Source organism: Bombus fervidus, chromosome 18 (assembly GCF_041682495.2).
Source record: "Bombus fervidus isolate BK054 chromosome 18, iyBomFerv1, whole genome shotgun sequence".
In the NCBI taxonomy this organism is placed as follows: Eukaryota; Metazoa; Arthropoda; class Insecta; order Hymenoptera; family Apidae; genus Bombus; species Bombus fervidus.
The window spans coordinates 7,754,718-7,770,412 of NC_091534.1; the positions used below are offsets into that span (position 1 = coordinate 7,754,718).

The 15,695-nt window shown below is 40.8% G+C and overlaps 1 protein-coding gene across 8 annotated transcripts in view; it reads left to right on the forward strand.

The window, feature by feature from the left end:
• LOC139996398 (cyclic nucleotide-gated channel alpha-3) overlaps window positions 1-15,695 on the forward strand; it is a 260,924-nt gene that overhangs the window by 68,317 nt on the left and 176,912 nt on the right. For all 8 annotated transcript variants that reach the window (XM_072020757.2, XM_072020756.1, XM_072020765.1 and 5 more), the window contains exons 2-3: window positions 10,806-11,499; window positions 14,291-14,718. In XM_072020757.2, coding sequence (XP_071876858.1) covers window positions 14,376-14,718 — 343 coding nt within the window. In that variant the 5' untranslated portion in view covers window positions 10,806-11,499; window positions 14,291-14,375. The remainder of the gene's footprint in view (window positions 1-10,805; window positions 11,500-14,290; window positions 14,719-15,695) is intronic.

The following is a 15,695-nucleotide window of genomic DNA, read 5'->3' on the forward strand; positions in this document are numbered from 1 at the left end:
CTATGGATTCGTCGCTCATTGCGTCTGTTCTGTGTTGTGTGAGATTGGCGATTACTAATTTACAATGCAGGGTTTCGAGTAATTAACGGTAGCTGAGCAGCAATGTGCACCACATCCGAGACCTGTGGTCTATGTGCTGACGTCAGGATTATACAGCAATTGCTATTGAACAGGCGATGACGATACCCTAATTAGTTATTCAGGTTCGTTCGTTGCCCCTTTGGTTTATGAACGTCGTAACATATCCATTTCCGATATATCGCTGCCTGCATAATGGTAGATACTTGTGTTAGAAGGTGCAACGATCATCAGAGTGATTCGAACGATTGAAAACGAGCGAACGACGCAAAGATTTCGCAGATGTACAAACGCGATGAAAGATGGAAGTTTAAAGTAGAAAAATGAAAATGGAATTTGTAAAAATGTATATGAATATCAGAAAAGTTCAATTTTTGGGATATGAAGTGGCCATTTTCTTGAAACTTTAGTTTCTCCTGAACGGAGCTTCGAGCAACGAAATTTCGTTCTTCGTTTTCAATTTATTTCAGCATACAGAACAATTGTTGGTTAAATAGTTAACTATCGATCGGTGTCCAGCTGGAAATTGGTCGAATTCACGTATATATGTACTTTGCAAGTCTGGAAACTCGATTTTTCCCGAAAATGCAATTGCAACGATTAAGTCATTTTCGTCCTATTTTCGGCCATAGAATTCGCTGCCCCATCCTTTTCGCACCGTGAATTACGGGTCACCCTGCTTATCGTCCCTACGAAATAGCTTAGGCCGAATTAAGAGATCGTATTTAATAGAGCGTAAAGTCGAGCTGTTTAATAGGATACAGTTTCGAAATACTTAATAGAGCATAGACTAGAAACTAATAGAACATAGACTGTTGAAGCGAACGTGGAAATTCCCACTGGAACACGTAGTTTCGGCAAGTTTCGAGGAAATCTTGACGCATCACTGGCGTCGCTAAATGCCTTAAACAATGTTACTGGACGAGAGTTGGGTACGTATCTCCGTGTTGGAGAGTTCCATTTTGCAAATACCCCAATTTCGTTACGAATCACAACGACGTGTATTTGCGCCAACTTTTCGTTTGTACAAAGTCGTTCGCACACTCGTCTTTTAAGGCAGACAGACATTAAACGTCTAGTTGCGATAATTGTGCGACTATCAGCGTGCATATAACTTTTCATCTGTTTCGATACCATGCATTCCGCGAAAGCAGTTTCCAAGGAGCGGGGGGAAAAAAGTAAGAGAAGACAGAAAGAAGGAACTAGAGCGAAACCACGATTCGCTCGGTCCATCCGATTTACTTAATCCGGAAGGTTGACAGGAGAAACGAAGCGGTTGGCGGTGAAAGCCGTGGCGTCGTGTCGTATCGTATCGTATACCTTTAGAGTCTTTTCAATTCGTGGATCGATCCGTCGCTGGGCACGCCTCAAAACGTACCGCAATTTCCTTCTAATATCCCGGTTTAATTAGAGCTGATCGAATGGCCACGTATTTCAGCGGACTTTATTGCCTCTAATCCATTGATAGTCCTCGATGCGCGATACGGCGAACGCTGGAAACATTCGGCGTAACGTATTCAACCGGACTGCGAGCTCGTAACTTTGATATAAAGTGGTAGGACGAGGTTTCGCGAAGTGGCGCGAAATGGATGGCTCTTACCCGTAAACGGCGAAACGCTGCTACTCCCGAATTATAATCTGGTCGGTTAAATACGTGAAACAGGCCAGTAGTGGTGTAGCTGGCGCACGGGCGTGTACACGGTTCCCCATGGGGAGACTTGGGCGGTGTTGAAACGCCACCTCCGAATAGCTTCATATTTGATAGCGCCGGCGTGTAACAAGGCCCGCGTACATATATAACTGTGCCACAGGGAGCGGTGATTATATTTGTGACGATGAAGAGTGATCCTCGACGGCCGGAACACCGGCAGAATCTGTTTCGAAACGCGTTCGACCGAGATTCCCGCTTCCAATCAATGACGATAGGTTCGTCGAGTCCTTTGTCATCGTTCGACGAGATTTCAGCTGAAACGTTCGCGTCTAGTTAAGGAGATGGATGCTACGGGATCTAGTATTTGCGGTATTTCCAGCGAGCGCTGCATGTTCGCAGACGAACGATCTTGTCGAAAGGTTCTCGTCTTCCGATTACTCGTGCAAGCGTGAGTGTACGATTGGAAAGAATTAGGGAACAGGAACCCTCGTCTCTTAGGTAGAAGATATTAACGCTTTGAGGGTAATTAACAGGCTACGTAGCCTGAATTGCCGTGTATTTTTTGCAGCGATGGGAAAGATTCAAAAAATCAGACTGTTTTGGTCGTGTTTCCACCTCGCACATCTTGCGACCCTATCTTTGCTGGAAAATAATTTACCGTGCGTTTGGCGTAACTTAGAAATTATCGTGGACTCGTCATAACCAACCTACGCTTATCATCGATCAGACGATCGTCTGTTATGTCGTTTCACGCTACAGCATTCTACTACGTTTTACATTTATTTTCATACATTTCCATACATTTCGCAACTACCAAGCAACGAGCCTCATAAATTCAACTTTGCTCCGGAACTTCCGTATCCGTGTATAAATGGCGGCTCATTAAATCGCGTCGCGTTGCATTCGGATTGGGTTATCGTTGCGATCTTCCATTAGCTGAGATATCCTGCGAGCATTACGCCTGGTGACTCCGCCTGAATACACCGCGACGTTTTATCGACGTTTTATCGATGTTTTATCGATGTTTATACTTACATCGGTGCCAGTCGTGAAACAGCCAATGCAAAATATCGCGCAATCGTGTAAGGCCGTGTTTACGCGATATTTTTATTGGTCGCATCAACCCGAAGAAACTCGCCTGCGCTCCAATTTTTTTCTCCGCCATCGCGGTTCGACCGTGGAATTGCTGTTTCGGCTGCTTTACCTCAAAGCAGCAACGAGCAAAACTGCATTACAAACAGGGTGGAGAGATCGTTTTAATCATTGACGTTTTTAAACGAGCACGAATCGCGTCAACAGAACCGCATGATTTACCGTGAAAAAGTAGCGTTTGCTTTCGTGTCTCGGTCACTGGAAATTGTCTCGTTAATCGATGCTTTCTGTGTTCGATCGTTTAACTTTTAACGCGCGCGCATAGAATTCGCGACAAAATAATAAGTGCACTTAATTAGCGTAATGTTTCACGCGAGTTGCGCGAACGAAACGTCCCTATTTATACGTATGCACGCTATTGCGTGAAAAATTGCTTTTATGGGGCAAGTTTCCTGAATTAATTTAAAAACGAAACTTAGTACTACCAGATTTTTAGCCTACTGTACGCAAAGAGTGCACAGATAGATAACTTTCTGTGTACGTGGCAGAATGCATTAATGAGTTAATACGCGTGTCTTTTTCTATAGCTTGAGAAACGAACGAGAATATTTTACACAGGCTATTACTTTGATTCAGACCGTTGTCGTTAGGGAAGTAATCGGTTTTTGATGTTTCTTAATGATAATTATCCTCAATGAGAATTGTGCAGCTCTTGGTCTATAGTTTGACAGTAAAACTTTTAGTCCAACAGCTTATCAGCAAAAATATCAGGTTTTTGGAGAATTACGAGGCGATGAACAGCGTAGATAATATGTATACAGTGGGCTCATATTTTACGTATTTTCATTGAATTAACCCACGCTGCGTAAATATCAGGGGTTTTCGTAAACAAATGAGAGCTTATCGTTAAACAACGTGCTTGCAGCGCAGCGCTGCCCAAGTTCGATTAAATTCCTAATTAAATGGTCCTTGGCACCTCTCCATGCCGCAGGAGCCACTACATTTACTCGATGAAAAGAGTTTAAAACAATCCTTTGTTCCTGACGTAGCCGAAACAAAAAATGAACGAAAATCATGCATACGTGTATCTACGGTACAGAGTAATCGTCTCACGACAAAAGAACTCTATATTTCCATACAGATTCGATTCACACATACATTCTATCTGCTGACGTAATTTTTATTTGGAACATTGTTAAATATTGTACGCGATGACAGTTTTACAATAGAACATCGTTGCATATTATACGCGATTACAATTTTATAACAGAACGTTGTCCAACGTCGTATCGTTCGTTTATCAACAGTTGGAACTTTTAGAGAATCGGTCACTGAAAAGATCGGACATCTACGAGTACGAACGATCAGGAAATGATGTTTGCAACTGTGTGGAATAATTAGAAAATAAATAAATAAATCCGTATAGCGCGCAAAAGCGTAGAAAATAAACGAAGATAATAGGAGAAGGATTGGACGACGACGATGGATTCGAGCGTATCTCGATCAGATAATAGCAGAACGAAAAGTGCCAGTGGTTGGCAGCGAAGATGTACGCCGAAACGTGCAGCCGTCAGAGTGTCAAAAAAGACCCTAAGAGGTGTCATTCCAGCGCCGAATACTCTGAAGTTCGGATGCTGCGCTAGAAATAATGTAGACAGCTATTCATTTAGACACTCGGTAGATTACTCGGAAGCGGTAGTCTCTTTGTGCTCGCGTCGCGTCCTGGAAGCCGTGACATTTAAAGACGAGTAATACAGATGCACGATCGTGAATCACGTTAGATTAAGTTGGGGTATTCAGAGCGCACACAACAGAATTACCGTGTGGCGTAAATTAATTTTACGAGCCGCCAGAATCCAATGCACGCGTTATTTAAGACTAATAATTTAGCGTGCTCGAAACTGTCACGCAGTAGCAACGGTGGTCGATAAATAATGCTTTACGAAGAAGGATGTTCCGCGGTATCTCGTTTGCCACGTTAGAAATAGAAAAGGTAATAAAACTCGTACGTCTTCGTTTGTTTATTTTTTGTCTTCTCTCGATGCTTCTATGTTTCAAAAGTATTCGTTCCGTCAAAAGATAAACTACTTTTACATCGTCGAGCAGAGTAATTAATAATTTTCTTCGTTAAATAAAGCATGACTAACAATTTTCTGTTTCAAATCGACTCGATGGAAAATTTGTTTCCTTATTCTGTTCTCGTTGCTAGTCGTGACGCGACAACACGATATGCAGTAGAACAAGTACCTACATAGTCAGACATCGTGCTCCTACGGGCAACGTGTTCGTTTCTATTTAACGTACAATTTGGAGAATTTCTAACGAACGAACTTCAGCGAAACTAAAGTATTAAAATCACTCTAATACGCGATATATGATATTCGTTACGACGTAATCGTGAGTAATAGCGAGTGCGGTATAGCTGCCTACGCGTATTACCCCGAGCTCGAATGGCATTCTACTTTCAAACTCTCGTTTCTACTCTCACACTCTCGAGCCAAGAATATTCGAATATCCCGCAGCGAAACTTGCAAGACGATCAAGACTCGAGAGATTTTAATGGTTTCGCGACTAAGGAATTTTGTCATTAATTGGTATCGACAAAATCCGCATCTCCTTAGTTGCCAAACCAAAAAATTCTATATTTTCACGAACTTTGCCAAATGGATGATAAATTGGTTCTTAAACAGATATTCCTCTCGTCTGGCAAATGCTCGACGAATATACTCGACGTATTACGAATCTTTACTTATCTTCCTGCGTCTGTATGTATTTTATGTAGATTTTGAAGATACTAGACGTATTAAGATCGCAAATTGATCGAGTTTTAAGACTCGAATTAGGTTCGAAGCGATTCGAATTCGTCGCAGTGCAGATTCCACGCAATTGTAAGCGTCTCACGACTCGTCGGTCGATGCCTCGTCACTTTAAATTGCTCGTTTAAATTGTACATTTTGCAGACAAGCGGGATTCTACCGCAAGTTACCGGTAGCTACCAAAGTTTGCCGAGTGGACGATCGCATCGTTTAGTTTCTACGTTGAAGCAGTTTCTTTTCCAAAGTATCGCCTCCTGCTGTTTCGCGTAATTTTTTGGCTCCTCGTGTTCCCTAAAATGTGTCAACTTGCGCGTTTCGCTCTTCAAACATGTGAATTTGAACGCCCGACCGATCGTACGACCTCGCTATGTCGCTTCCGCGCACGGACGCATGTATAACACAGCACATACTTAGAAATTTATCCGATAACGTTGCGCTTAATTCGGCGAAACCGAATGGGCAACGGCCGAGTTCGTCTCAATCATCCGGCGATAATACGAACGTATTCATCGACAAGCGAGAAACGGAAGCGCGATCCCTTGTCGCTGTTCAGTCATTTACAATCAGCGCGTTCCGAAACATTGGAACGTTGTACATTGAACGTTGTACATTGAACGTCTATTGCTTTGTATCCATAACCGATGGATCGATCACAGCCAGTACGTACGTTACAGGAAGCTCCTTCGTGGCCTGTTCGCGAAATTTACATTCCAATTATTGACTCTATCGTTTTCCCTGTTATCTTTCTCGGGGAATATGTATTTAAGAAACGAGTCGGAAGAGAGTGTTATCGTTTTTAACGCGAACGTGGACTAAGCAGTTTCTTAACGAATTTTCCTCCACCAGAAATCGGTATATTATATCTTCGAACGATTCGTAACTTCAGAAATATGGATATCCCGCGAAGCTTTGAAACGCGTCGAAGAAACGAACCAGACGAAAGCACGATCATTTTTAATTTCAATTCCAACACGAATAATCTGAAAATAGCTTTTATTTATACGGTTCATATAAATGTATACGTAACTCTCTGTTAGGATAAAAATACCGAATACGAATTTGCATAAAAATGCGCGATCTTATAACGAAGATCACTTGGTATTTATGGTACTCCTGGTATTTTGAATCCGAGGAATTTCCTTGTCCAAGTCACCTACGATAAACGATACATATCTGGTTCCTTCGTTTCGAAACAGATTGAGAATATCCGGTTATCTCGCGAAGAAATAACTCGGACAAAAGCGGTCGCGATTGTCGACGCTTTTCCGCTATCTACGTCGAGATATTCGCCGCTCTTTGTCCGCGGAATAATTCGATATATCGTCGGCTGGGGCTTTTGCCCGTATCACGATTGTCGAGTGTCGTCGCTACTGTCAGTGCCCTTTTTATACGCAACGCGAGAATAATAGGTGGAAATAATACGTCAAGCCAACTGAACGCGACAGTTGAATGTCCCGGGTGTTCACTGTGCTTGTTCATTCTCTCTCCTCTGTGTCCGCGATCTTCGGCGCCGGCAACGATCGTCCCCACAATGATTTTCGTTCGTGAAATGTACATACATTTTGGTACTTTCCACTTCCACTCTTAAAAACGTTATTTCGATTGGCGAATCGCGCGAACCGAAGGGAGAAACGCAAAGACAAAAGTAATGAACGAATTTGCGCGTGAAACGAAGATGAATCTACGCGTGTAGCATAGCAGCAGAATTCGGACGATTATAGTTCTTTCGTGGATTTGCCGATCATAGAAACGACGAATATTAGAAGCATAACAAGATAGACATTCTTAAACTGCATTAAGTTTCACAAAATTTTACACAGAAGAGAGTACAATACAATCATCAATGTGTAATATATAATACGAGTGTCCTCGGTATCTTCAATAAATTATAACAACGTAAAATCATAAATTGTATATCGTTAAATAATTATGCAGGTGTACGTTGCTTGGGCTGTTTCATATTTTTGATTTCTCATTATTTCAAGTACTTGCCTTTTTTCCCCTCTTCCTTTTCCACTCTTCGTTTTATTATTTTTGTAACACGTTGCAAGTAATGTGTGTGCCCAATTTTTCGTTTTGTCTCGTGTTTCACGAAAGGTATTCGCAGACTTCTTGACCACGATTTGTCACGCGCACGAACGAATACAGGAAACTGGATAGGGAAAAAGGTGTAACGACATAATGTAGATGTAAGTCGAGAAAACAACTTGTTGGCGTTGAAAGTGGTGTCTGGAGGGTGTTGCACTCAACGGAATGAAATTCGACGGAATATGTAACGAAATTCTGACTATCTGTGAAAGACGACTCGGCAATCTCGTCGTGCGATTGAAAATTTTGTATTATTCACGAGATGAAAGCACTGTGTGGAAATATTGACGGAGAATCTTTTACGAGTCAAATTGGAGGATTTATAAAAGTGCTTTGTATGATTCCTATGCAGCCTTCTCGCATTTTATGCAACGTTTGATTAAACTTTTTGAATCTATCTAGTAAACGTTGCACGATAAAAAGAAAATGGAAGCAACACCGAATAAAAAAAGAAACACAGTCATGTTAATTGTCTAGGATTACAGATTTTTTAAAAGAACAAAAATATCACAACATCTATGTATAGCATAGAATATGTAAAGAAGATAAGATAATGTACATATTATACGCAACACATAAACTAATACATATGTTTAGAAATAATAAATACATACATAGAAAAGATTTTTTGCACTGTAGTAATACCTTCTTTGCAATGTTTTTTAATGTTCCTCTGTTGCTTTTCATTTAACACGACTTTAAAGCTAAACACGTGTTTCCCCATCTGCTTCAAAAATCCTCCTATTCCATAATTTAACCATCAAGTGGTACAAAAATCAGAAACTCAACAAAAACGTACTTATCATGTTCTACCCCCGTGATCTTCGTATTCCTTTGCTCCCTAAGAAAAAGATGGACACGCTCGTACTAATTCGCGCTCTTGGAAACTCATGTACACAGAGATAAGTCGTATTTGCTATCAGCCCTTCGATTCATATAGGATCTACGGCTGTTAAAACTCGTGCTCTACTCTCGAACCATAGAAAACAGTTGGAAATTTTACAAGAGAATTCGAAGCTAACCCATGTATGATGTCGATGCGGTTTGATGGAAATTGGTCCACGTGGAGCGAATTCGAAGGCAGAGTTAATCGATCGGCTTATTAATGCGTCCGGAGGTAACTCTAGAATTCACCGTACCCCAGCAGAGTGTTGCCTCTAAACGAGCGTAACCGAAACCCTTGTTTTGTTAATATCAAATCACATGACTCACTCAGCCGAGTCAATTCGCTAACCGTTGCTCGGAATGGTCCTGACACACGAGCCCTCCTCCTGTCCGATCGGGGCCACGGATAATTGATATTGGCCATTTTCTCGAGGCTTCTTCTAATCCTCGACTCATTACTCGCTCATCAGCGTCGAGTATCCGATTCTGAAACGGCGGATCCTATTAGCGTGACTTCGCAAGACCCGACCACGTAAATTTGCTGCCACAAATTATGAACAAGATATATTAGCCGCCTCTAAACGAGCCACGTGTGATGCATTAGCTTGGAGAGCGAAGGAAGAGGGTAAATTTGTGAACAGCGTGGTTAATAATCGTTGGTGGATTTACGTCGTCCGATGTTTGCCTGTCTATTCTGTTTTCTATTTAGAGGCGAGTAGTTAACAATTAATGCAAGGGAAGATGAATGTTCGTGTAAAACGTCGTATCGGCGAATGCGAAATGTTGCCCCTTCAAATGTAAAATTTTAATCGCACCCAGCTTCTTCGAAATATCATAAATGGTATTTGATCGGAATAATGTCCACGCGATTCAACGAACCTTCTCGAGCCATTGCGCGATTTTATTATTCCAGATTCGTAAGAATATTCAGTTTTAAAAGTCGATAATTCTTGCAATGAAGTTCCTACAGTCTCGTCATCTACGCTGTTTTTTTTTTTTAGCACTAAGAAATGCGTTAGAAAGTTGTTTATGCGAAGCGGAATGTTCTTCCAATCTATCCCGAGTATGGTCCAGTTTAGGTTTTCAATAGCTAGCTTTTCATCTGGCTAGTCAGTAACATTTTTACAGCTTGTGATGGAATGCCGTTCGAATTTGGCGCGATCGGTTATTGTATTCCGTGAGCGACGTTAGCGTGATAACACTGCGCAATGTTAGTTGAATGGCGTGCGACGCGATGCAATTGAATGTACAAATGTCCAAGTTCCTTTTTTCCCTTTCTTTTTTATGTTTCCCGTTTTGTTTGCTCCTTTTTCCTCTTTCGTGTGTGTGTGTGTGCGCGCGCGCGCACGCTTTAATTTCGTTTCTACTTAATGAAGTACGTCGATGCAAAGCTGCTGCTGATTTTCCCTGTGCACGAAGATTTTGCGACGACCGTGGTGCAGGTATAAACGCAAACGTCAACTTTATTTTCTTCTATCGAACCATACATCTTTCTAATACATTAATCTTTACGTCTTGGCTCGGTTATCGATCTATTTTTGTCGGAAGATCATTAGCTTTTAGTATAGATGTTTGATCTTTTGTTTCGAAAAACCTTTTGCATTGTATGAAAGAGACAAAAGCAGTGCTTCACGTTCTTCCGCCTTGTACATGTATGTATATGTATAATTCTATACAATCGACAAAAATAAACGGCCAGGTAGCGAAAGTAGATATCAATGAAGTTTAATCGAACTAGTAGCAGTAGCATATACTTAACTTTTATAAATGGTACAGTACATAGTACATAAATTATGTAGTACATAAACTGCATTGACATCTACTTCCACTACCTTTCCATTTATTTCTGTCCTTATAGTACATAATCGGTAGTATATTACCTATATCCTTACAGCGCATAGATTATTTAGTAAATAATAAAAGTTAATATTTATACCTTATAAACGAGCCGTATTTAAAAAAAAACTTCATTGATACGTATTTGCGTTACCTCAGCTCTTCTCTTACTTTTTGGTCGTCGGCTACATCTACGTATACATGCATAGATAATTTGCATTTCATTCTGCTGCCCAAAACCCACGTTCGACAAACACCGATCGCTAAATTTCCAAGCACAACCACGAACCTACTCCTGCTCGGCTCGATCATCGAGCGAATTGTCGTGCTGTGACCTGATTCATCCGCACCATTTTCAGGTACCATCGCGTTATACAGCGCTTTGACGGAAGTTAAGCATCGTGATCGTTGCGAAGAGAGCAAAGGACGAAGGGGAGCATCGAGTGGTTGGCAGCTGCAGCAGCGGCTCGTCGAAGAAGGAGTGCAGGCAAGCACGTGACACGAGTGCCGTGACCCGAGACACTTGTTGCACGGCTGCTGTCCCTTAAAGAGTCAGGCTGCACGGCGTGTTCCTTCAACGCGACAGGATTAGTCAACGTCGAAAATAACTAGAAGGAGGAAGAAGGGAAAGAAAGAGAATAAAAGGGAAACAAGAGGGACGTACGTGTCGTGAATTCCGTTGAATATCGCGTTTCTTGCGACGTACTCGTGGCATGTCGGCGGCGTTTCTTTCTAACGTGGTTCGCGAGAAGAGGATCGTCCGTTGACGGGATGAGAAAAGCACGAGCGGGGTAATCGTGTGATGCTGTCGAGGCGATCGTGGATTCGTCGTCGGCCACAGGCGACGCGTCGCTCTGTCTAGGGTTAGTGGAATCGGAGTTTCGAGTTTTCGGGCGTAAAGAAGAGGCAAGTGGATACCGGGAAGAACGGAGAACATGAACGCGATTCTGCGTTTAGACCGGTGACACCGGTGGCGGTTGTGTGTGCGTGGCTATCGTCGCTGGTAACTCCCAATTAGCAGACTATCACTGAGACGACGGATATCCTCACTCGGTGAGATTACTTTTTAGATTCTTTCGTTTCTTAAGTTGAAATTTCAGATGAAATTTTTGAAATAGGAACGGGGTATATACTGTTATAGCGTAATTTAGGGAACGCCTTTCGATTTAAGAAACAAATCTCCAGCTGTCCAGAAGATTTCGTGGAATCGATAATAAAGTTGAGCAATTTTAGAGTATTTGATAAGTGATCCTAGATGGTTCTCTTCTCTAGTCTGTTCCATTTCGTAGACTTCACAAAATTCTGTGACGATAACGTTCCTATTTCTTGAAAGTAATACAGCGTCGCGGAAGACGAGGTTGCAAAACGAAGAAAGACCACATTCGTTTATAAGAAAATGTAGAAAATGTTTTTTATTGTTTCACGGCACAATAGAAGAATATTTTATGATATTAACAAGATTTATTACTTTTTATATTGATAGAACATACTTTACATACACACACACACATTGTTTATCTATTTAAAATATAATATGTACAGAGAGAACTCAATTTTCGTTAACTCGATAAGTATGCTTAATTAATTTAACGTGTAAATACAATATAAATTAATTTAAGCGCAGATTAACGTAAAATATAATCGAAAATGTGGCTCGCAGACCATGAATTATGTACTAACTAACAATAAGTTGGTTAAACTTCCAATATCGAAATATAAATTATAGCGATTAGTATCTCGGAAATTAATTTCCATATTAAAATATTCAATTTTGATATTCCGGATTATGGAATGCATCATGAAATTATCAACGATTGAAGGAATTTAGTAATAGTCACACGTTCATAACGTACACACGATGTACATAGAAAATACGATAATTTCGTTGCAAATACATACTAGCAGCCTCATTTGCATCAAAAGAATCTGTTATGCGATGAAACCAGTTACGTATAATAATAAAAAATCGTAACAAAATCTTTCCGAGTAAATTATTCGAATAAATATCAATTATATTATAAAAATTATACTATTCGAATCTAAGTAACCAATTAACTTAATTTAATTCGCCAAATTCAAATTTACAAGAATCAATAATTCATCCATTAGTTATTTTCATATCAATTCTAGTTATTCGTGCGATTTCTGAACAAATAAATACCGATTATCTACTCTAAAATTACAAAAATTAGGTTACTTTAAGGAAATAGAGTTGATCAGCTTGGTTTTCGGATCGCGTGTATAGCGAATAATTTTTAATCAAAGATTCAGGGACATATGCATACGTTATCAAGTATATTATTGTACGTGCAATATGACGTACAGGATGTGCCACAGTTATTGTACCTAATGCTGCTAGTATGTTTTGTAGGAAAAAGAGGGATAAAAATATTATATAAACATAGGAACGTAATTGGTTTGTTAAAAAGTTATAACAAAAATACGAAATAACAAGAGATTGGTTTTTCGTCTGTACGGTTTTTTAATGAAATCTGAAACCAGACCTTCTACCTGTATTGTTATTTACGAGTGCAGAAACAGTCTGATTTCTAGCAAGCGTGATTCAATTACGACGCGTATAAATTGATCGTTTTATCAAAGCAAATTAACTGCTCAAAACCCTTGTAAATATCTACCACGAATCAATTATTCTATTTGTTGTACCTTTTCTACCTTTATTCCATTTCGTTCATTAACGCGAATACACCAATTTATATCTCCAAACGAACGACGTTTCTCGAAAACAGTATTTTCGAAATTGTGCTAATTACAAATCGGCTAACAATTATGCTAATAACGAAATGTGAGAAAATGGAGAGGATATTTTGCAACAGGGTAAAGTTGCAACGAAGATATTGCTCTGTGGTGTAATCTTTATCATACAAATACTGCAACGAATGTATAGTACTTATATAGTAATTATTTTTATTACAAAAATGTCGTAGGAGTACTGTAAATTGATATCTCATTTTTAATAGGTGAAAATTTCGTGAAAATTAATTTCTACGTACGAGGACAGGCGAAAGATCATTTTGAAAATTCCGTGACGACAATTCTTGACGAAACTCCGAAATACTGAGATTTTAAGAGGCGTAGGCAAGTTAGTTTTTAAATGGAAGGCGATTATAGAAAACGAGGGAGCATTAGCTGTCGAGTTCATAATACTTTCCAATATTTTCGCGTTAAACTTTTAATAAGAAAAACGTCAGGACTTGTGAAACGACTTACAAACAATGCGGATTTAAATTACTTTCAAAGAAACAGTCGCGAATACAGGGAAAATGCAAGGAAACATTTCATAAACCAGTAACTCTACTCTGATGATCACCATCACGATATAATACCGAACAAATTAAATTCCACCTGCCCTCTCATCTTAGCCTAACCAAATACTTGACTCGTTTCTCCTCTTCGATCAGAATACGCCAGACACAAAGATGGAATACGCGAGTCGTATGTTACCACCGTGTAAATGACTGCGTAGAGGTCCCTCGTGTCCTTATTTAATCAGGCACGCGCACTGACGTTGCTCGTCGACTGTGGATTTTTATGCAAATCCGTATTTTCGAGAATATAATTAAAAATGGTACAGGCGCGATAGAGAAATTGCTTTACCTACCAAGTACGTAGTGTCGTGGATACATGAAAATCCGCAATCTACTAGTTATCAGACAAGAACACGAGAGAGAAAGAGAGAGACCTTTCTATCCCTCTATCGCTTTTTGATCTCGCTGGCGCGCATTCTATCTCGATATCTTTACGGGATATACACCGTTGTTTCACGTAAATAAAAGGAGCGCCGCCTGTAATCTAAAATCTAACGCGTGTAATTTAAAATGCGTAGGTGGATATCGTCGGGCTTGTAGACGGGGCGGGTTCGGCGAAGACAGGAAGAAGAAAAGACCGGAAGGCTGGATCACCTCCGTGGAATGTCTTCAGGCGCCAAGCGGCTGGTGCAGTCGCTTCGCGGCCGCAGCGGGGGTGGCAGGGGCAGCGGCGGTGGCCGCGGGGATGGCGGCGGAGGGGAAGGCAGCGGTGGCGGTGGCGGCGGAGCGAGCACCAGCGCGACCAGATTGTGCCATTACGATAGCGGTCACGAGCTCGACGAGATCTCGGTGGTTGGTGCCGCCATCAGGGGCAGCGAGGGCCTTCCCACCCCCACGACCCCCTGTCATTGCGGCGGCCTCAAGTATGGCAGCGGGCAAACGCTTTACAGCATCGCCGGCCTGGTGCCCCCTGCGCCCGCTGCACCTGCGCATGGAGCCCAGTCAGGTAAGTAGTATCGCTAGTATCCTGTTGTTGTCGTGGCTCGTACAGACACGTTCGGTAATTTAGTAAATTGTCCCGTATGAACGTTAACGTTTAATCGAGTGGTTTAGTAAAATTTAGTCGAGTAGCGAGCGATTTAGTAATCCACTAATCGCATCTGTAACTCAGCTGTACTAATTTCTCACACTTTCTAGGTAGATACTAAACCATCCTACGTATAAGTGATACTGGTGGTTACTCGACTAAATTATTGCACGTGTCTGTACTTATGCGAGTCTTTATTTGGTTGTTTCAGCGTATTACAATTAGTTAGTTTACGATTTAAACGGAGAATTGGCCATTGTCTTGGAAATAATATTTATTTTGTTTGTTCGTAGCTCGCCCATATTTTGACGTGTCGTGCCATCCATCCATCTTAGCTGAAGTTTATCTGTTTGGTTTTATTAAACTTTTATATCATGCTATGCAGTTGATGCTACAGAAACGGCAGGTTTAGATAAAAGCTGCACTAGAAAAAAAAAAAAAAAAAAAAAATACTCGTCCGATACTTATCTCACGTAACACATGTACAAATCTCAGGTGTATTTTACTATTTTACTATTCCCAAGCTTTATTCCTACGTGGATACGTAGAATAATTTGAATTTTCTTTTAAAATGGTAATAAATGCACGTTACCTGCTTTTCGAGCCCTTAAAATAAAAGAGACTGTGGAAAGAGCGGACAGACGGTCCTTTCCAATTTTTATCCAGACCGGGATTTCCATAAGCAAGTGGATCGTATCGTATCAAATTCTTTTGACAATGTTGTACCTCACAAGGAACGGAACACACGCGTTACAGGATGTTTTAAATCGCTTTTCTTGTTCTGTAGGATATAATCGTGCTTTCGTATATAAAATTTGTCCGATGGTCCTCGAAATATTCTCAAGCCGACTCTCACGTAGTTGCGTATTTCCTTCGTCACGTGTTTTATGCGACCA